Consider the following 21,997-nt stretch of genomic DNA (forward strand, 5'->3'; position numbering starts at 1 on the left):
CAGCGCACCGCAGTACCGGTTCAGGCCCGCACTTGGACCTTTCCCTGGTGACCTTTTCAGCTCACACTCGCATACTTTGGGTGTGCGATGTTAAAGGATTTTTTATTATCACTTTATATGGTGGGTGCGAGAACTATGGGGTGGGAGAGCGTAATGAAGCGCCGGCGGGAAACGACGGGGAGGGAGATATGGCTAGTCTGGGTGGGGAACGCGTTGATGTACGAAGAGGCGACAAGTAACAAACAGGGGCGAGAAGAGAGCGCGAGCGGCTGCCGCGAAGAAGGAGCCGCACAACACACAGAGGCCGTCGGGGAGCTTATTATTGCTTTGAGGAATCTCCATCTCGCTTCGCAAATATAAGCAACTAATAATGCATTCTTATGGTAATTGGAAAAATGGATAAGCTGATGATATGTGATTGGTAGTATACGAGTATTTTTTCTGTTGTTGAGTATCATGGATAGCACATCACATCAGATCACTATCTATCAACTAGCTTCACTTAGCTATACTGATCAGCGATCACTACTCTATGTCTAAGTCATTCCTGTCAGCGGCTTAGTAGTAATCGCGCGCACAAATATAGAAAATGCATCATGTGACTGATTCATACTTATATCGTACTATGCCCAACATGTACGTCGTCGTTCATATTCGATAGAATCTATGGTCTGTGATTAATGACTCGCCAGCTGCTATCTATTCCCCTACTCTATCTGACCAGGTTGATGTGGCAGTTAATTATTTGGGGTTGTTGCGTGTGTGTGTGTGTGTGTCAGAAGCCCCCCGGGTGTTGCCCTTCGCCAGCGGGGTGAACGCAGCAGCAGTGATTGATCCTCACTCATACACTAAACACAATACCTGTCTGCAAACTTTTGCTCTTTCAACCGCAGCTTTCTGTCGTTTCTTTACTTTACTCTTTAATTGGATAAAAGGTGCCTCGCTCACAGGCTCCTTGTACTTTACTGAAACCCCTCTCTGATCTCACTGGACAACATTTTTTGTCACAATCGGGTTAAACTGAAGAGTTTAAATCAAACTGTCTGAGAAGGAAAACGTTCACAAAGACATTTGCCTAAATCAAATCAGAGGTTTCCATCATTGTCACTGATATCCCACGCGTTTGATTTACACAAGTGCTTCCTGAAGTATTAAAAAAAAAAACGCTGCCTACATGTCGTCCCTGCATACCTGACTGCCTGCAGGTGAAACAAACACGGTAAGTTATTGGCTGCAGTCCGAACAGTCGTGTCTAACAGCAGCAGACGATACTGCGGTGGGTGGTTTATACCTGTCATAGTTGTTTTATAACAATATTTACTGCTCATAGTCTTTATAGTCCACTTTTTTTAGCCTTCACTGATATTCTGACGTACAATAAATCCATATTTCATGTCCAAACTGCGGGTAAACAGAACAACTGGGGGTTTATACGACTGTCCTGGCTGTAGGTTGACGTTATGGATTCGTACAGGACTCGTAAGGTTAATTAAAGGGGGTCACATTATGACTGCAGTGGAAAGTCTGGGTGGGTGATGACAGCGTTAGTCAGACACTGGAACCGACAGGCCGTCTGGATCGCAAAACCATGTTGGATAATCAGACGGCCTGCCAAGCTGTGAGCCTGAGCGCCTGCCACAGTTTCTACTCCAGTGACACAAGATAGAAAACCAACACTGGTTAGAGAATAAAATACAAATGAGGACGAGAGATTAATGTAAATTGGTGGAGAGGAGTGTACAGATTACAGTAGGAGTCAGTTAGTGTATTGATGTATGATGAACCACCAACTACTTCAATAAAAATGTGACTTTATTACAAAAATACCTGAATTTAACTGCTTCCAGCCTCCAAAATGACATAATTTACTGTTTTTTTTAGTCACATGACTCTAAACTTGGGAGTTTGGAGTGTGGTTACACAAAACAAGCAATTTAAAAGGACGCCACCTTCGGCTCTGTGAATTTGTGAGGGCCTTTTTTTTCACATTTCCTGACATTAAACACATGAAACGAATAACCGGCTGCCAGATGAATCGATAACTCAGGTTCCCCCCCTCAGGAAATGGTTTTAAAGCAGTGGTAAGCCACCTGGATCCTGACAGGTCTGTGGGAAGACTAAAAAAAGACATCTTCACTTCAGATGATTACCTAGAAGAAATGTTTAACACCAAGGTGCTTGTTTCAACTGAGTTACTGCTAAACAAAATTCAACACTGCCTCTTTTACATGAAGATTGTTGTTTTAATTGTAGTAATTATTATTTTTTTAATATAATTTTAGATGAGTTGGCCCACATCCATTATATATACAAAGCTGTGGGGGTCCTACAATGGTAATAATGCTTTGAAGGAGGGTTAAAGTGTTAAATAAAACAAGTAAAAAGCAGTCAAATGAAGTAATGAAGTAGGACGCTGGTTCAGGGTAAAACACAGGTTTTTTTAGGTCCATCAATAACGTTACAATCCTATATAACTATGCGTTTACTTCACGTTACAGTGCGTGTTTTCACTCCGTAAAAGGACACGATCAGTGCTGGTAAAACACAGCTAATCTCGCAGCTAGCCTCCATGTAGATGCAAACCACGGTGTGTTTTCAGACACTCCACACAGCCTGTCCTCCTCCTCCTCCTCCTCCTCCCTCCTCCTCCTCCTCCTAGCTCATATCATGCTACACGGTTAGCTGAGCTACCCGGCAGGCACAAAGAGCCCACACAGCTGACCCTAATACTAAAACCTGATAGCTGCTGTCCAAACATGCATGCATCCGCTCGGTCTTACCTCCTTGACAGCGACGGCTGCTCCGAGTCCGAGTCCGAGTCCGGGTCCCCCCCCCACGCACTTACGTTGACTCAAAACCTTTTGCTTTCAAGAAGCGTGATTTTTTTTTATGCTGCACGGAGCCGAGCCCGCGTCTGGAGGAGATGCTGTGTGTGTGTCTGCTCGGCGGCGTTTGAAGCCCGTCGCTTTTCCTTTTCTGCCCCTCGCTGTAAAAATACAACTCCAGCCCGTAAAGCTTCGATCAAACGCGCAACTTACGTTTCTGAGCCAATAAACGTTGACGGCGGTTGCTGGCGCCAAATGGAAGAAGGAGAGCGCGCTCACACGTCGCTCCGATTAACGAATTAGCACAAAGACTAATAAATAAAACAGCGTAATGTCGCGGTTTTGTGCAGCTGCGCGGTAAATAAACATACAAACGCAACCGCCGGGGGTAAAGGAAAGAACTTTACTTACCCCTAGTGGACGGTAAAACTCACTACAACGAGTTTGCGCGTTTGCAACAACTTTACGGTTAGACGGACGGAATGACGGACGTTGAGGAAAGGTGACGCAGCAACGCGAGGACCAATCGGCGTCCGGCAGGGGGGCGGGGCCAACCAGAGATAACGGACTCCGTCTGTCGCTGCTAACGGACACCGTCTGTTGACAATGTGTGGATTATGAAAGCTGCACGGTGTGTGTGTGAGTGTGTACGCCATAAGGGGAGAGCAACATGTCGGCCACCGGTCTAGAGACACAGTGAAGTAAGTCGGACTGTGTTTTAAATGAATTGGCAACCCGTTAGCTGCGCGGTGAAAAAGCTAGCTGTCATGGCAACATGAGCTAACTAACGATGAATGAAAACGAGATGATGTTTCCAGCTTGTGTCGGCGACGATACCACGTTTTTAAAAGCCTTTAGCTGTTATTTAAACGTTGCTGTCTCTTCTTATGTGTCTGATTTACTGCCAAAATATTCCAAAACCCCCACACAGTCCTAATAATTAGCTATAAATGTCTGATTGTGTCTTGTTTTCTTCTGTGCAGCGTCTGTCCTCCTCTGATCTGTGTCCACAGTCAGTGAGATGTCTCTGGCTCAGAGGGTTTTGTTGACCTGGGTCTTCACCCTGGTCTTCCTCATCATGCTAGTACTCAAACTGGACGGGAAGGTAAAGGGCTTTATGTTTTCTTGTCTCCTGTGCATTGAGATTGAAGTGTTTCTTCAGCCTTTATTCTGAGTGTTTCTGACAATATAGCTCCATAATGTTACTACTGTTGTGCTGCAGAGATGCCCTGACCTATAAGCCTTGTTCTCCAGATTGAAGAAAACATGCTTGTTTGGTACAGGCCCCCCAAAAATGTCACATCATCATGATTTTAATCTTCAATAGAAATAAAAGCCTCAGTTATATAACTCATATAATCTTGTCCCCCTCTCCCCTCCAGGTGCAGTGGAACTGGTTCCTCATCTTCCTCCCCGTCTGGGTGTTTGACGGCATCCTCATCCTCATGCTTGCCATCAAGATGGCAGGCCGGTGCAAGCCTGGCTACGACCCTCGCAACGGCTCCCCGGACCTGCGTCTGCGCGCCTGGTACCTGACGGCCATGCTGCTCAAGCTGGGCTTCTGCCTGACGCTGTGCGCCAAGCTGGAGAAGCTGGCGGACGTGAAGCTGACGTTTGTGTGCATACCACTGTGGACCATGTTACTGGGGGCGCTGGTGGAGCTGGGGCTGAATATCTTTCCGGAGAGGAGAGAGGCCTGAGAGGGATTCAAACGTGTGGTTCAAACCTCAACATGAATCATTAGTACATGTTGAGAATAGTTTTGTGTTTGGTTGACCGTGACTTTGTGAAGTTGGAGCTTTTAGTTTTGGCCTGATTTTGTTTCCAGAGATGGCTGAGGCTCAAGCAGGAATCAAATCATTCTCTCAGACGGTGGTGTTCATCTTAAGAATAAGAGTGTGTGTAAAAATAAATAAAATAGTGTGCTCAGACGTCAGTGGAGTATGCTGCAAGGGCTTCGACAAGGCAGGGACTCTGCTGTCTGTGCAACTGAAGAGCTGCTATTGATTCAGTCGCTATCCATTCGTTTAAAACGATCAAAATAGCTCTAAGATTGCTCTTCTTTACAAAGACAAAAAAAAATGCCATAAGGGGATCAACTGTGTGTATATATGAATCTACTGTGAAGCCTACACTGGAAGAAACATTAACGTCCTCTAATGTTTGCTTTTGCTCAGTATTGTTTATTTTCACTGCGTATAAGCTAGCGCAGCTGCTCTTGTAAATGAACTTGGGGAGCTGAATGGTATTTAGTGAGTTTTGACTCCACTTCCTTTATTTAAGCTGCGTAACTGATTAACCACCACTCTTGGTACCAGAATCATGGAGTGTGTTGTTGTTTTTCTACATATGCTTTAGATATTTTGAGGCACTTTTTTTTCCTTTTCATTCCTGAGCTGTGGAGAGTATCTGGCCAAATATTATTTCACAAGTTATGAATTAACTTCAGAAGGTGTTCGTGACAACAGCTCGGTATTGGCTGCAAGCGCGTAAGGAGTCGATAACTTAAAAGAATTTGAGAAATTGCTCGGGACGTAAAAGCATCTTGGAATGTCTTGTGATGTTTATTTTTTTTACACAGGCCACCGCCCCTCCCGCTCTTTACAAGGTCTCTTTTGTACCATGTAAATCATCATGTGCCCCACGAAAATGAACAAGCTGTTATTAGGTACAAAGGTCCAAGGTCACTTGGGGGGGGGGGAAACAAAACCCTTGACATGTATCATACTTGGTGACCAAAGTGAATCTAAATTAAGTTTAGGGTGTAAACTTTGAGTGCTTTCTACCAGCAGTTTTTAGTGTTAATTGCGTCATATTCCAAATTTACGGTACAGCTGACACTGACTGACATTTGTTTTGTGCCATTCGATTTGTCGATTAGCATTTCAAATACATTCTTTGCATTGTTTTGCACTATGTTGAAAATGAAAAGGAATGGCTGTTTTGAGATTGAAAGTATTTGATAATTAATGCATGTCTTGTAAAAATAAATAAATGGTTTCCATACTTTAACCTGTCGGTGTTTGTCTCAAATAGTCACGATGATACTGAAATAGTTCTAGAAGTGGTGATAAAACCACTTCATATTCGAGTGCTTCCATGCTCAGAAGGGTCACATTAGTTACAGACTATGAGAAACAAAGAATTGTGGTTAGGGGAAAAATCCTGCTGGGACGTGACCTGATATGAACTGTGAAGCAACAACAGAGCCAACGGCTGTGTGTGTGTGTGTCTGTGTGTGTCTGTGTGTGTGTACTCTGCCCTTCTAGGGACACTTCAGCTCCTCTAACAGACACTGAAGTCTTTGTCTTTTCTGTCTACATTAGTCTTAAAATATTGTAGTATCATATGTTCATATATTTAACTGGATGAGATCAATGTTTCCAGTTGGCAGTCTGTATGTCCACAGAGCTCCAGTTGTCTTGACACTGTCCTCACTAGAGGAACTGAAAGTATGGATGGAAATTATTTACAAACGCACAATACGGGACACATTTCCAGAGGGCTTCGTGCAGCCCGAAGCCAGTTTCCAAAGTGGAAACAGCTCGAATCAGACGCCACACCTTTAACTCTGTCCATCATCAGAAAGACAGATGAGTAATACTGTATGAGCTGAAGCTTGCAGTGTGTGTTTATACTGCAAGCTTCAGCACTGTTTTTTTTAAACGTGGCCCATATCAGATTCAAACGTAAACAGTCCTGAAGTGACCCCGCATGACGAAAGTAGATCTAGAGTGACGTAGAAAGTCACATGAATTCACACTGAGGTGGCACCTGTATCTGATTTGGAGCACATGTGAAAGATCAAATTCTGTGTGATTTGTGCTGTTTATACTGCCATGAAGAAAATAAATCTGATCTGAGTCACATATGAGCCAACAAACCAGATTTGGGCCACCTTTGCCCGCAGTGTGAACATAACCATAGTGTGCTTAATGTGCTATGGCTGGTGGAGCTTGTAATCACTGCACGTATGCTATTCTAGCTGCTATTGTTGAAAACTTACATCAGCCTGCTCTCATCCCACAAAATGTAGTTAAATGCACTGGTGTAGATAACTATTTACTCAAGCAAAATCTTAAAGTACTTGTACATTTATCTGACAGTTACTGTAGGGTTTGTAGATGAATATGTTACATTAAAAACACATTATACGCTTATAAAACACAATGCATTGCAAAGGATTTGTGAGTTGGAGCCGCTTGTTGTGTTTCAAATGTCTATGAAAAAGATAAAATTCTCCAATAATTCACAAAAAGAGCAAAGATTAGAGAAAAGTGAAAGAAAAATTAATACAAACTTGCGTAACAGAACTTCACATTCCCTCACATGCATCTTTTGTCCCTTTGGAGGGGACCTGACCCTAATGTTGGGAACCCATGGATTAAACAATCTTACTATATATAAAGTAGTAAAACGAGTTCCAAAATGCTACTTAACGTACGCACTGATGCATCAGTATTAACAATGTAAATACTGTGATATATGATGTCAGTCACAGAGGACATCTTGTGCAAGTACTTTTAGTTTTCCTACTTTACATGTTGTTGATAATATTTCAGTATGAAGGACTTTTCCCTTCAATAGAGTATTTTCACATTATTCTATTGGTACTTTTGCTTAAGTGAATTCTTCTTCCACCACTGGTAATATGAGAAGGAACAGTAATCATCTTGCAAAGTAGTAAAACCACATTCATTTCACATAATAACTTATGGTGAGTGGTGTTGGACCGAGGTAGCTTTGACCTCAGCGACTGAGCAGTGTACGCTCAATGCAGTCTGTGTGAACGCCGCACTCACATGGTTCAATGAGGGTTTTTTTCCGAGTATTCCCTCCAAAATCCGCTCTTTGTCTCTGCTCCAACTTCCTGCCTCACTCCCACTCACTGTAAAGGTCAGCTGAGCTCCTCTGGCATGCCTGCTGTGTGCGAGAGTGCACCAAAGGATGGAAAGAGAGGAGAAAAAAAAGGGCCGTTTTGAGTTGTATTTGACCTGACACACACCAGCCCTGAATTATGGGGCTACTGCATTGTGGTGTGTATGAGTTGTCTCCTCAAATCTCACCCCGGTAAAAGTGCTGAGCTCATTGCTGCTGACCGCAATGAGTGGGTGGCTTGTATAACAGAAACACAAAACAAAGGCAGGTATACATTAGACAAAGGTGGCGGTAAAGTTTGGTCTTTAACCAACCACACGTCCAAACATGGAGATACAGTTTTTAAAGGTGCTAGTTAGGTAGGGTTGAGTATCAAACGAGTAAAATGTGTATATATATCCGTACTCGTAAATATACCAACTTTTAATTAAATTCTGTTAAGTTTTTAAAAAGATATAGCCATTTCTGATCAACCTGTATCAGCTTAAATTAATAATTTCCAGTTAGCCCCGCCCACTCCCTGGTTTAAGCCACGCCCAACTTGTAGTATTAAAATGGCACAATCTCACACCTTAAAGCAGCTATAATCAATATTTTACACTGACAACAGATCACATGACTACTGGTATGTGAAAGGAGTTCTTTGTAGACACGAAGCCACCGAGAATTACCTCGATAAGATCCCCTCAGGTCCGCCAAGCTTTAAACCTCACACAGCTGACTAGGTTTCCACTCCAGATTCTGAGAATACATATGAACAATCTTCTCATGCAAGTTTTTAAACCACCAAAAAAATAATCAATTCTTAGCCGAACATTTTCCATACACTGAACCTTTTATTAGCTAGGTTCATATTTAAAGTAGAAACCACACTACAAGTTTTTTCTTCTTTACAAAACTTCTTATGTACACTACAGTGCTGACAGTTAAAAATCACAGAAACAAAATAGAAAAAAAACCAAAAAACAGACCAAAACCTTGAGATAAATAAACTCTGTGAAAACAACACTAGCCCCTAAAGACTCGTTTTGTTTTCAACCATAATTTTGTCACATTTGTACAAAAAATATATAAGTTCCTGTCAGTTGTTTTTGTAACGTCTGAAACTCAAAAGCATCAAAAAAGAGCTGCAGAGCGCCTTGCAACTGGCATCAAGTGCTCAATTATCACCTCGCTCTCCCCAAAGCCACGAAGTGAAGAGTTCTGCCTCTGAAAGGAAGTCCTGAAGAGAGTTCATGTTTAATTTTCAGAGAATTTCCAGACTGGCGGTGAGACTAATCACAAAAAAACAAAACCCTGCTTTTAGGGACATTGTCCCACTGAGCCACAAAGTTTTGACTCATCCCAACTCACGCCGCAGATATTTGGAGAGCTTTCAGCGGGTTTAGATACCAATTTAAGGCTTTGCTCTTATTTTCCAATAAAAAAAATAAAAAAAATGTTAAACTGGCACTCCTAAAAACTCCCATGAAAGGACAGAACTCATTCTCTACGTGGCTCCGGACCATTTAGTAGTTCACAGTTAAGGACAGGCACTGGGGAAACATTGTGGGCTACATTAGCAAGTGGGCTGTACTCCGATGTTGATAATAAAAACCAAGACATCAATGACCAAAAAAAAAAAAAAAACAGAAAAGAAAAGAAAGAAATCAAGTTTTTCTCAACATCAAAGTTCCACAACTGTGGGACGAGCACTGAGACAGAAGTTCGACTCTAAAATCAGATATTCACCATTTTGGAGAAACATATACTCTTCATAGTTAATAATTTATTGTACTTTCTAAAACACAAGAGGTCACTCCAGTCCCTGGTTGATAAATAAAACATTTCAATAAAACAGGACGCTCCACACCGTAGAGAAACTGGACTTCAGGTAAATAGATAAATAGTGCTTTGGGAATGAACTCTGGACCGAGTACCTTCTGTTTGTCTTGGAGCAGAATAAAGAATAAAAACAATTGTATTATAGAAGTGCTGAGGCCTGAATGATTAACGCAATAGTCTTGGAAGAACCTGAAATTGCCCTGTTGATAATCGGACATAATCTGGGATTCATGACCCAAAGTCTTTTAAGGAATATCAGCTGTAGTTAAACAGTGGTTGATATATATTCTGTGTTACAAAGTGCTGTAATGAGTCACATTATGGAAGTCCTGACCTACTGCATCTGTATGATATTGCTCTGCTCATCCTGTTCCTATCCAGATGCTGTGAGATCTGAACTCATGGCGAGCTCTTAATGTAGCTGCACAGGTACTAATATAACGTTGAAGGGTATTTCAGTGACCCTGAACAATTACGTAAAAGCTAACTAAGACATAAGATTTTTTTAAATTGTTTTTAGGAGACCAATATATTGGTGGATGTGTCCTGAATGTTTTCCTGAGACTTTGTGTAGCAGCCTTGGCTGGGTCGAATTCTTCCTTGGCTGACCAGCAAGTGCTCGGTTCCCAAAATTAGGAGACCATGGTACACATCCAACAGACACTGAAAAACACCGCAAAATTACACTAAGAGCTCTGCCACTGGTGTTAAGGGCTACAGGTACAAGATAATTGCAATACCGTAAAGAAATAGTTGACCTACGTCCCTCAGAGAGTTAGATAGTTACCACTCTGATGGCGGTGTGGTAAATATGAAGCTGTAACAGGGGTAAACAGAGAGTCTGGCTCTGACCCCGGCAGCACCTCTGAAGCTCACCAATTAACACGTTGTATGTGTGTTGTTTATCCCACAGAAAAGTCTAAACACTACTCATTATAGGTTTTACAGGACTACTTCTTGGCCGGTCTCTGTCGGTCACAAAGACTCCAGTGTTTCCAGTCTTTATGCTGAGCCAACCAGCTACTGGCTCCAGCTTCATATTTTACCACATAGACATGAGAGTGGTAGTAATCTTATCATCTAAGACCACAAATAAACACATTTCCCAAAATGTCAAACTATTTCTTTACGGTATACTGTAGCTATATTACTATAGTGGTTTAAAATGAACATCGGGGTCTCTTTTGTTTAGTAGCACTAAAAACTGCACTGATATTCTTCGGATTGGAACAATCACTTAAGATAAATGTCAATTATATTCAAGCACTCCTGATGAATGTCGACTCCTCAGTGAACATGATTCAATAGGACCTCACTGGTTTTTCATCAATAGCTTTGAAATCAGAATAAAATACTGATACTTGATGTCACCATATCAATAATGGGGAAATGCAGTTATATTTAAATCCAGCAGATTATTGCGGAGCATTATTGCTCAAAATACAATATTGGGAAAAGTACTGCAATATACTGTATTAAGATGTATCGATACAATATAGTAGAGGAAATGTAGTGATATTATACAATACAATAGATGTATTGTGTAATATCACGATTTGACCCATCATTATTCCAGAAACAGTCTTGGGCACAAAGAATACACTAGAAAAAAGCCACAAAAATGGAAGCATTAGCTGCAAGTTTCACAAAAAGGACATCATGACCTTTTTTTTTTATATAAATATCTGACACAAAGTCTTCCTACCTCCGATGGCTCACGGATATTCTGATATTTGAGGGTTATGCTCACTTCAAAAAACAGAACCAGACAGCAGTTTTCTCAGACGAGGAGTGAGCCGTGAGCCTGAATAATATCTTCTTCAAACGTCAAAACTGGAAAGAAAAATAAAACCCTACCGATAAATGCAATCGATTCTCAATATTTTTGAACCTAAGCACAACCAAAAGCTTCAGTACAATCTAAACCAGTCCAGTCAAGAGGTCTGGGGTAAATACAGTCCAACTCTGCTTTATATACTATGATACTGTGTTCAAACCGATACACTCCATCTTCCTCCTCATTTCCTTTTTACATCGTTTTACAACAACACAACCAAAATAAAACCTTGTACATGTACAGTAATTTTAAAAACAGCATCCTTATGTACAAAAACTACTATAAAATCTGTTTCTGCTCCTCTTCATGCTTTGTGGGAGGGGAGAGGACAGAAGGGCAAGGCTGAGGGGGAGGAGGAGGGGGAAGAGAAGGCGGAGGGGGAGGCGGAGAGGAGGAAGGAGGAGGAGGTGGATGAGGGAAAGGCGGCGCCGGGGTTTGGTATTGCGGCTGTAGCGGGTACGAGCTGGGCGGTTGAGGGAGGAAAGATTGAGGCGGGAGGAAGTGGTGAGAGGGGAAGTGGGGATGCTGAGGGGGGAAGAAGGTTTTGGCGTGCGGGCCGATGTACTGATGATGGTGGGAGAGGTGAGGAGGGAGAGACTGGGAGCTGCTGAGGGGAGGCTGGTAATACGGCTGAGACTGCGTGGTGATGTTGGGTTGGTGCGGCGGATGCAGGTGAAGCTGGCTTATGTGAACCGAGTGGGGCGGGGCCTTCTGACCGAGGAAAGAGTTCAAGGTCTGGGGCTGCGCGGGGAGAGTGGGGCTCGGGGGGAGCAGTGGGGGTCTGTGAGGAAGATGGGAGTGTGGCAGGAGGTGGGGGAACGAAGGGGGAAGCATGTGAGGGAGGTGAGGAGGAGGAGGTGGGAGATGCTGGGGCGCGTATTGCTGCATGTACATTCCTTGCCTCCCGGTGTCCGGCGGCGGGTGCATCTGCGGATCCACGGACGACCAGGAGTCCGCGCTGCGAGTCCATTTCTCTTGGAGCGTCCGCGAGTCGTCGGCGCTCGACGCTACCGCGTGTGTCTGCTGTCGGCGTGCGAGCTCTCCGACGCCTGCGTTGTACAATCCACGGCGGGTGGCGCTCGAACCTCCGACTGCGTCCGCGCGTCTTGTCGGCTCCGCTCCTCGTTGGTCTGATTTAGAGGAGGAAGGCAGCTGGACGACGAAGGCGCGCGGAAGAGGAGCGCGCGGGTTTGGGGAGGTGAAGGGGAGTTGGAGACAGAGGGGAAGATTGGACAGAACTGCAGGTGGAGACGAGGTAGAGGACGGACTGGAGCGCAAGAAGAGTTAGCGCAGAGGAGTAACGGCCTTTGAGGGCGACGGAAGAGGGTGACAGGACTTAGGAAGCTGGAGAGGGAGGAACTGGTACTGGAAGCGTCGTCCTGCTGTCCGGATGGCTTGGTGATGGTGGTGAATGGATGAAGGTGCTTCGATGATGCTGCTTTGGGTTTTGTGTTCCGATGAGGAGGATGGGAGCAGGAGGTGATTTATTCTTGCAGCAGAGAGGCGCTGGAACTTGCTTTCAACCTTTTCAGTGAGGTGAACCTGTCTGTTTGGGTTTCCTCCTTCCTTCACCCTCTCCGTGGTCTCCTTTTGTCTCCGCACTGCTCGCGTTCGGAGTCCACCGAGGGAGGCGGGGCTGAGAGGAGAGAGGTTTTTTGCTCCTCTTTGACAACCGGCAACGTCCTGTCTCTTCCCAATCCAACTTCCTCGTTTCCTCCTTTACCCTTCCCTTTGCTCCTTCTCACGCTTTCTTTTCTCTCCTCACTCTTTTCTCTTCTTCCTCCACCGTTCCTTCTCTTCGACCGACCTGTCCTCTCTCCTTCACCTCCTCCTCCTCCTCTCCTCCTCTCCTCCTCTCCCTCTCCATGGCTGTAATGTTTAAGCCACGTCCATGCCAGGCTGCAGCACGGACGACACGGTCTTGAACTGGTGGACCACATTGGAGGGGATAAGTAGGATGTCGTCGTTGCAGAGGCGGATGCGAGCGTAGCGGGATGCCTCGCGTCGCAAGCTTTGGTTCAGTTTGCGTCGCCACCCACTGCACACTGAGGAGAGCAAGAGGTGGGAGAAATGAGGAGGTGCCACTCCTAAATGACAATGACAATCATTTTGAAAAAACATAAGAATTTAGTTTTCTTTTGTTTATTTTCAGTGCCAGGTTTCTGGAATACATAAAAATCTTAATCCTCGTCTAAAAAGCAAAAAAGCATTAACTTGCTTTTTAAAACGTTGCTTCATGTAAAATGACACAAAATCCAATTCAAAAATCATATTTGCCGACAAACGTTATCTAGTATCACTGACTTTACATGCACCATTTATTGACAACAACAATTTGAAAGAGGATAAGTCAGGACACTGTGTTTAATAGCAGCCCTGTTAATATTATGGGCACTATCACTTATCAGTCAGCTGGACATGAAAGTTTGTTCTACAGGCTTCAAATGGAAACCTGAAATCTAGACACCTTTTACGAAACAGACTGTATCAATGTTTCATGTTTAAATGAAACAGTCGATTACAGCTGGAACAGTCTTGACATTATTGTATAATGGCAAAATCTTCAATGATTTCTTGGCCTTATTAGTGTTTTTAATATGCTACCAAAGACTCCACGGAAACGGGTTTTATTCTATACTGTAACGTTTTCTGACAAATTTCTTGATTGCTGCAGTTCAACTTTTTATCCACCAGGTGGCAGGCATCCCAACATCAGATTATCTCACCTGCTACACCTCACTCAGTGTTAGACAGTAAGTGTTATATTAAAGCAACACTTAAGCTCTGCATCGAATTCGGGACATAATATGGATGATTCACTGGGGTGAATCTAATGTGTGAGCTAGCATTTATTGCCATACCCTCTCTCTGTGTGTGTTGCTGTCGTGTGTGTGTGTGTGTGTGTGTGTGTGTGTGTGTGTGTTGTGTGTCTTTGTGTTGACTGTTAAAACCTGAGACAGCGGAGCTCGTGTAGTCCAACTGCAAGCCTCTGAACTACAGGAAGGAAATCACCGGCGTGGGAAACACACAACGTCTTGGTTACACGGAGGAGGCTCCGGAGCTGAAAGCGAGGGACGGAGCGAGGGAGGAGGACGAACAGAGTGAGAAGGATTACACTGTAATCTGTTTGGTGAGTGTGTGTTACTTCTACAACACATCATATCATGTGTTGCTTCACTGCCCCACCCATTTCTTCCAGACCGTACAGCTTCAGCACCCCACGGCTGCCTGTGTTTGACGTTCGAAGCCCTGGCGATGGATCAGCGTGGCCGGTCCGACTCAAACAGGCATCTCTCTGGGCTCGCTGGTCCTGGGGCAGAGACGCAGCAGTTTCTTCACCTCGTTGGGTGGAGCTACGACGGGACAGAAAGTAAGACGGCTTCAGAGCAAACAGCAGTGGAGAAAAGTAGAAACACACACAGGATTGTGTTCCACACAAGCTCCACAAAGAGATTTTCTCCCCCTGTCTCGGCTTCCCTGCTGTCTAAGGCTAAAGAAGAGACTAAAGTGAGTGGGCAGCCTCCCTTCACAGCTTTGTTTATTGCTTGTTTTCTTCTGCTTGTGGCAAAATAAAAGCCACCAGACAGGTTCATCTGCTGGTATTGTTGTTATCTTTGGTGGCATTGATGTAATCCTGACACCACACGTGACATGAGAAGCAAGAGAGGATGAAAACCTGCAGCAGTGTGGATCGTAATAAAAACACACTGAAGCAATTCCAGTAGAGCTGCAGTAACGATATTCTTATTAATCATACTACTTATAATGGTTTAGTCTTTACGTTTCATGAAAATATTTTTTCTGTGCAACCGGAAAGAATGACTCAAGCTTGTCAGGTTTCAGTCTTTGATGATCAATGGTCGTTTATTGAAGCCCAGAATAATTTGTTGCTTCTTGAGAATGTTAAGACTTTGCTGCTTTTCTCTTTGAATTATTATAGATCTAATTGAATTATATGTTTCTTCTTGATTAAAACACTTTTAGACCTATACAAGATATTCAAGAAGAAACAATCAAGTGACAAATACACAAGCTTTGTTTTTTTCTAATCTAAAACCCAGAACAATACAACACTTAATATTTATGTTTACGGACAAAAACATCAAACAAGTCTTTGGTTCTTGGGAAATACAAGAACTAAAAATAAAACTATTTTCTCACGTTTTATAGACTGATAAACAATATTTTTAAAAAACTATTGTTAGAATAATGGAAAATGAAGTATACATCGTAGCCTCTTTGAGCAGCTTTTGATATAAAGATAAAAACATTAATTCTGACTTTATTAAAGCACTTTGTCTTCAGGAAACCCATACCTAATGTTTACAGCACACTAATGTGCACCACACCAGACTGCATCTTTCACATTCCTCCATGTTTCCGTGTTTGCTTGGTGTCAGAAATACTTCTTGCATTGGAACAACTTGGATCTATTCAAAATTCTAAACACAAAATATTGGGTAAGCAGGGAAATGAGAGAAAAAAAAAAAACTAAATCAGTAATATCCTCTTGGAAACAGGTACCACTGCGTGACTACATTGAGCTGTTAAAGTGCTTCTTTGTGATCTTTACTCCTCAAGCCCTCCAGTTGTGTCCATGAGCCACTGTTGCCAAACATAGAACGTACTGACAGGTCAGCTCACTACTGGAATCATGTGACTCACACTGGAGTGCAGTCAGATTTCAAACAACAGTATGACACACACACGCACAGTATGCTAGAGATTCCTATCGAGAGAGCGTTCGCGCAGACACACACGACATGCGTGCTGCACACTTAATTGTGCATTTCATCATTGGAGATAGGGACGGAGAGCACGGCAGCGAGCCGGTGAAAACGAAGACAATAATGCAGAGAAAACAGTCAGAGAGTAAGGGGAAATGAAATACACCACACACACACACACAACACCACACACACACACACACAGAGCTCAGTGTGTCTGAGCTGACTGCAGGCTGACAGTAATGAATGTAAAACCAGGAAAAGCTGGTAAGTGAAACACTGAAAGAAGAGAGTGTAAAGGGAGGAGTGCTGAACGAGCACATCTGGAGTTAAATTGTGAAGTCTACCATTTTTATCTGTCCTCTACATGTGAGCTCCTGTTGTAAACGTATGTAATGTATGTGAGTGAGCAGTGTGTAATGCACCAAGTCGTCGGGACAGGTGCCTGTGCATTGATGGTCGAACAAAGCCGGAGGGAGAAGAACAGAGGAGAACAAGAGGAAGGCGTGAGTGGGAGAGCAGTGGCGAGGAGAGAGAGAGAGGGGAGATAAAGGAGGGAAACTGGAGAAGAGAGGAGGGAAGGAGAGGGATAAGACTAATAAAAAGGAGTGTAAGGAGGAGGGAGGGAAGGGAGACGGAGGGGAACCACGATCTCTGACGACAAACAGTGTTAATGTACATCTTAAAGCTGCAGCACACACTGAAGAGGTTCTACATCGCATTTACGATTCACACAGTTAATGCACTTTTATTTTTATTACTGATGAATGTGCAAACTATTTCCTCTGTTCGTTGTATTATTTGTTTAGTTTATAAGATATTAGGAAAAAAATTATTAAATTACCTAATTGAAAATTCCTAATTCTGGTTTCCAATATGGTTGTGATTTGTTTGTTGTGATCACAAAATCATGCTTCATCATGTGTTCACATCTTAAACTCAGATTTAAGCACAGAGAAATAGATGAATATCAAACTCTGCACACACATTATTATATTCTATATATTCTGCACAGTGCAGGTCAAACATCAAATAATACATTTTTGACTGGCGGGGGAATTTAAATGTCTTATTTTGTCCAATCAACAATACAAAACCAAAAGATATTACATTTACAATTATATAAAACAGAGAAAAGCTGCAGATCTTTACATCGGAGAAGCTGGAATCAAAGAAATGTAGAAAGAAAACCTCAAGTTATTAATCGATTAACAAAAAAAGCTGCTTATTAATAATTTCAACTCTACTTGAGACTGAGCAGGCTGACAGCCACGCGGCTCCCGATGGACTCAGCTGTCATCTGTCAAGCAATTTGTTTCCAAACAGGAACAGCGTGTTCTGCGTCAGGCCTCTGTCCTGTTTGTGACTGCTGCTGTTACTATGCAATTACTGTAAATCTCTGGAAGCACGGCGCTCTTTCACTAAAAAGCTGAAATATTTTGGTTTATTTTCATTGTCTGACCACTATAATCAAGCTGAATTCTCAGACTGAGAGTCTCAGCGCTGTCAGAAATGCATAACAGCTTGACCTTTTCACTGAAACCACCAAGAAAAAAAGAAACTGAACGCTGTGAAGAGATGTTCACGTACACGAGCAGCCTTCCTTCCTTCAACTGCAGACGAGGTCTCACTGCAAATAACATCCTTCTCTCTTTCTTTCACACAGTAATGTTTGTTTCTTTATACACACACAGGCAGACAAAAACACAATCCCTTGCAGTGCTTCGGCATATTTAATATATGTGCTTTCTTTACACGCAGTCTTAGAGTTCCTACAAATAACAGCACAGTAACTCGGCAATAAATCAACTTAAAGCCGGAAAGAGAGGTCAATAGGAGGAAACAGAAGACAGAGCGTAAGAGAAATTGAGACAGAAAGACTGGGCAGATATTTAGAGGTAGCAGGAGGACAAGGACAGAGAAATGAGGCAGAAGTGGGAGGAGTGGAGTGAGGAGAAGGGAAGAAGAGTTTGGAGGAGGAGGAGGAGGGGGATTAGAGGCCAAAAGGAGAAAAGTATGAGACAAGTACACCTTGGTTTGTACATATTCCCATCTCATAGTAATTTATGATCGTGTGATGGAAAATGACAGGACATGAATGAAAGAAAAGCCCCAGCTGTTACACAAGTGGTTCTGACAGCACGCACACAAACATTCACACTTTCCCTGAACGCTATTCCCGTCAGACACGGTCCAGAAGCCCTGCGCCAACCTGTTTATGCAGCAAAACGTACGTATTTACAGGTGTAGACGCTGATAAAGTGACTGTGACTTTCTCTATTACTCACCCAGAAAGGTGTGACTGATTAAAACTTTCTTGGATGAATTTAGAAAGAAAAAAACCAACTAGGGATGCGATGAGTAAAAAGATATTGAGTTAACAATGACATAAAACTGAGAGAGCAGTAAATCCTCTTAATTTAGAAGCTGGAACCAAGCTGGAAGTATTTCTGCTTGACTGACAAGAGTTGCAGATTATTTCTCTGTTGAAGAATTAATTGTTTTAGCTCATAAATCCTACTATTGATGTGACTTCCAATTAACAGATTCGAGAGAGAAACAACTGCTGCGTGAAAGGAATGTGTGCGGTGTGTGTGTTGTCCCGTGCTTGGCCGGCTGCCATGTGAAGTAGCGTCTGATGTCGACTCTATTAACATAACGATGATCTCATCTGAGTGGTGAGCCACATACCGCTCACATCACACACCCACACAGTCTCTCTCATGGCCTCCCTCACAGATATTATGTGTGTGTGTGTGTGAGAGAGAGACAGAGCTTATGTGTGAGCAACAATGACACTGTGACAGAGACAAACAGAGAGGGTGTAATTGCCTCATCCGGCGGTGCTCGGCTATAACAAAGCTTCATGCTGCTACCACGGCTGCTGCTTCAAATGTGCGAGTGTGTTCTGGTGCTGTTTGTCCATAATCGGCCCTTGTGGGCTTGAGAGTGCAGCTGGCTCAATAAGGTACACACACACACACACACACACACCAGAGACTTGTAGCCAGTGCAAATAACATTCATAGAGACCAAAATCCCTGCTAATTCTGTCTCTGTCTTGTTGCAGTGCTTAGGAAGGATCCAAAATGTTGGCTGGCTTCATTCGTGAGTGTGTGTGTGCCTGTTTGCTAGTGGACTCACCGCTTTCTTTTAAAAGGGGACTTTGGTATATCAGCTACAGGTATCATCTGCTCTCCTGGTCTGACCCACATTATAGGACCGTCGTCGCTCTCTGTGGGATTCATCAACCTCAGACTGGAGAACGTTCCCCACGGAAGAGTCCGCTGCAGCCAGACAGACGAAGAGAGAACATGAGGGGGAAATGATCAAAGCAGCGTGTTAGCACATGCCTCACTTTTTTTTTTAGTTGTTAACCTATTTATCAAGTGTTTTATTTATTCCACGGATTCCACAAAAAGAAATCTCATGCGCAAGAAATCGCCCCCTGTGGTAAAACTCGTCACCGGCGCTGGAGATGCTTCAGAGGGTGCTGAATCAGAGCCAGAAGCCCCTCGACGGTTAGGAAGCGCCAGAGGATGTGCGTCTTTTGATATTCAGCGTACGACGCCGCTCCTCCACACTGGCATGCAGGAGATTTGAAGTGTCAACACAGAATAGCAAACAGAAGAAAAACTTGTCTCCTTGTCACTCCTGCATTTCAGGGACAGCAGTAAACAGTGTTTTGGTGGTCTGTTCCCGAGCAGACATTTAAAAAAAAGAGAACCAACGCGAACTGAACTGAAGCTGCGACTAATCACTCTGACACGCCACTTAACGCCTTTTCTTTGCCAGCCACCACTGAGAATATTAGGTGTGTTGTTGATGTTTGTATCTCGCAGTATCCCTCCATCTGTTCAGTTTGTGGCGTTTCCAAATAATCAGTGGAATAAATGCATCAAAATAGTTTGTAGCTGCATTAGTGGACATTTAGAATAAACAGACAATGTATGGGGGAGTAACTAAAGCCTACTTTGTATTTCAGTGAGAAGGTGTTGTGTGACACAATGCCAGCCAACTGAACACTGTCACATAACATCTAGCCTAATCCTGCGACAGAGCGTGATGTTACTCTAACAATCAGAGGGCCAGCTGAGTTTGGTCTGGATTCCTCAAACATTGGCACACACTGAAACTAAATGTTTTGGAGTAAGAGAAAATGCATGTTTAAATTTGTTGAGAGAATAAAAAAAAAACAAATAACAAATAAAAGGCATTTTTGCCAGGCTATAAATTTAAGGCAAAGTATTTTGTATTCTCATTATTGTAAACACATCCCATGAAAAGATTAAAACCAACAACCATCACTAAAAAGTATTGTCTGTGTATCCAAAGCCTGATGTAGCTTATTTCTCAGCACCATGGAGCTCCATTGTTGTCCTAAAACCTATTAAAAACACAACAATGAGCCACACTGTTGAACTGGGTGACTTGTTTCTCCGTTGCCATGAACATGAGTACTGTGATTTATTTGAAGTCAATCCCACATACACCATGCTGCTGCCACTAGACCACCGGATGAGTATAATCCCCCCTAACCGACGCACTATTTACTGCTGTTTGAGTAACATTTGATCAAAGCTAGTAGCCGTCTTAAGTAGAAACAAATGAGCTTGAGGCTGAGGGCCACAGACAGGAAGTCAAAATGTCAGTTTTGGTCTTTTCACAGGAGTTGCTGACAGTAATAAAAACAGTCTACTACTTATTAAGTCTGAGTGCAACAACTTCACTGCTTGACAAGTTCCTTAAGATTCTGCTGCTGCACAGTAACATGTTATAAATTGTAGCTTCCTTATTTATTCCCATTGTAGATTATCTAGTTCTTCCATACAATGCACAAATCTGATCTGAGCCTATTTGAATGCCGCTGTCACTTTCCCTCCATTACTGCCGTTCATCCCGCCCTGACTCACCTTCAGGAAGGGCGACTCCTCCAGCATGCCGAGGAACTCTGGGAAATAATCCCCGACCTCCTCGTCCACGGCTCCCACCAGGCTGATCTGTCTCATCGCCCCGGCTCTGTACGTACCATTACTGTACGTTTTCTTCACCTGCAGCCACCACAGGAGAAAACACAACATCAGATAATATTATCACGCTGTTACTTTAACACCGCAGCAGGAGGCCGACACTGGTTCCCCTGATCCCACGTTGTCTTCTTAAACAACAACCACAGGAGAAAACACAACATCGCCGTTAAAACTGATATGTGGCGCTCAGGTGAAATCTGATAGTTGCTTTTAGTCCTTACCTAAAAAAAATGTACCTTGAAAATTCAACATATCAGCTGTATCGTTCAACTATTGTGTTGTAGCAGCTTCAGCAGCCTAAATGCTCCTGTTTTTCTTAGAGGGGTGGCACATCCTGGTTCAATTACCCTTCTGCGGCCCTGAATTCCTCTAGGTCATCCTGAATGTAATCGAACACGCTTATTATTTGGTTCCCGACCGTTTTGGGTTGTGACCCCTTAAAACAGAGCGATATCCTGCTTGCGACCACCAACTGGACATGTTTCGATTTTTTCCCCTCCCTTCAGTTTAGCAATCAATAAAGGATAACAGGTTCTTCCTGGATTTTGTGACAGAATAAGACGTTTTCTTAAAAAAAAAAGGTTGTAAGATATATAACCTTACAGGCCGTTTATAAAATATATATGCTTTTGGTTGAGTTTCACCGCAATAAAATAGGAGAACACGAAACTAGTTCTTCTTCCACTGACATGGAAGCTGTTAATGGCTACTGGGTGTCAAAACAGACAGTGTGTGTGTGTGTGTGTGTGTGTGTTGGCAGTTTCACTTGCTGTTTCTGCTCCACCGGTGTGACTCAACAGACTGTTTGCTGCTCTTCACTTGGCTGACAGAGCATAGTGTGTGTCGTCTGTCTGTGTGTCTAACCCGTCCCCATAC

General features: G+C 43.2%; 1 protein-coding gene across 2 annotated transcripts; it reads left to right on the plus strand.

Annotated features, from left to right (window-relative positions):
- Window positions 1–2,692: 2,692 nt before the first annotated feature.
- Window positions 2,693–5,837, plus strand: LOC118341425 (transmembrane protein 60-like). 2 transcript variants are annotated; one of them, XM_035679678.1, is made up of 3 exons: window positions 2,693–3,456; window positions 3,809–3,930; window positions 4,208–5,837. In XM_035679678.1, exons 2-3 carry the CDS (start codon window positions 3,847–3,849, stop codon window positions 4,523–4,525), a joined length of 402 nt encoding a protein of 133 aa, XP_035535571.1. In that variant the 5' UTR covers window positions 2,693–3,456; window positions 3,809–3,846; the 3' UTR covers window positions 4,526–5,837. The 2 variants fall into 2 exon arrangements, with proteins under 2 accessions (XP_035535571.1, XP_035535562.1); XM_035679669.1 differs by having other exon boundaries at window positions 2,696–3,526.
- Window positions 5,838–21,997: the final 16,160 nt, after the last annotated feature.

This window comes from Morone saxatilis, unplaced genomic scaffold (assembly GCF_004916995.1).
Source record: "Morone saxatilis isolate NCDOM2014 unplaced genomic scaffold, NCSU_SB_2.0 Contig10, whole genome shotgun sequence".
Taxonomy (NCBI): domain Eukaryota; kingdom Metazoa; phylum Chordata; class Actinopteri; family Moronidae; genus Morone; species Morone saxatilis.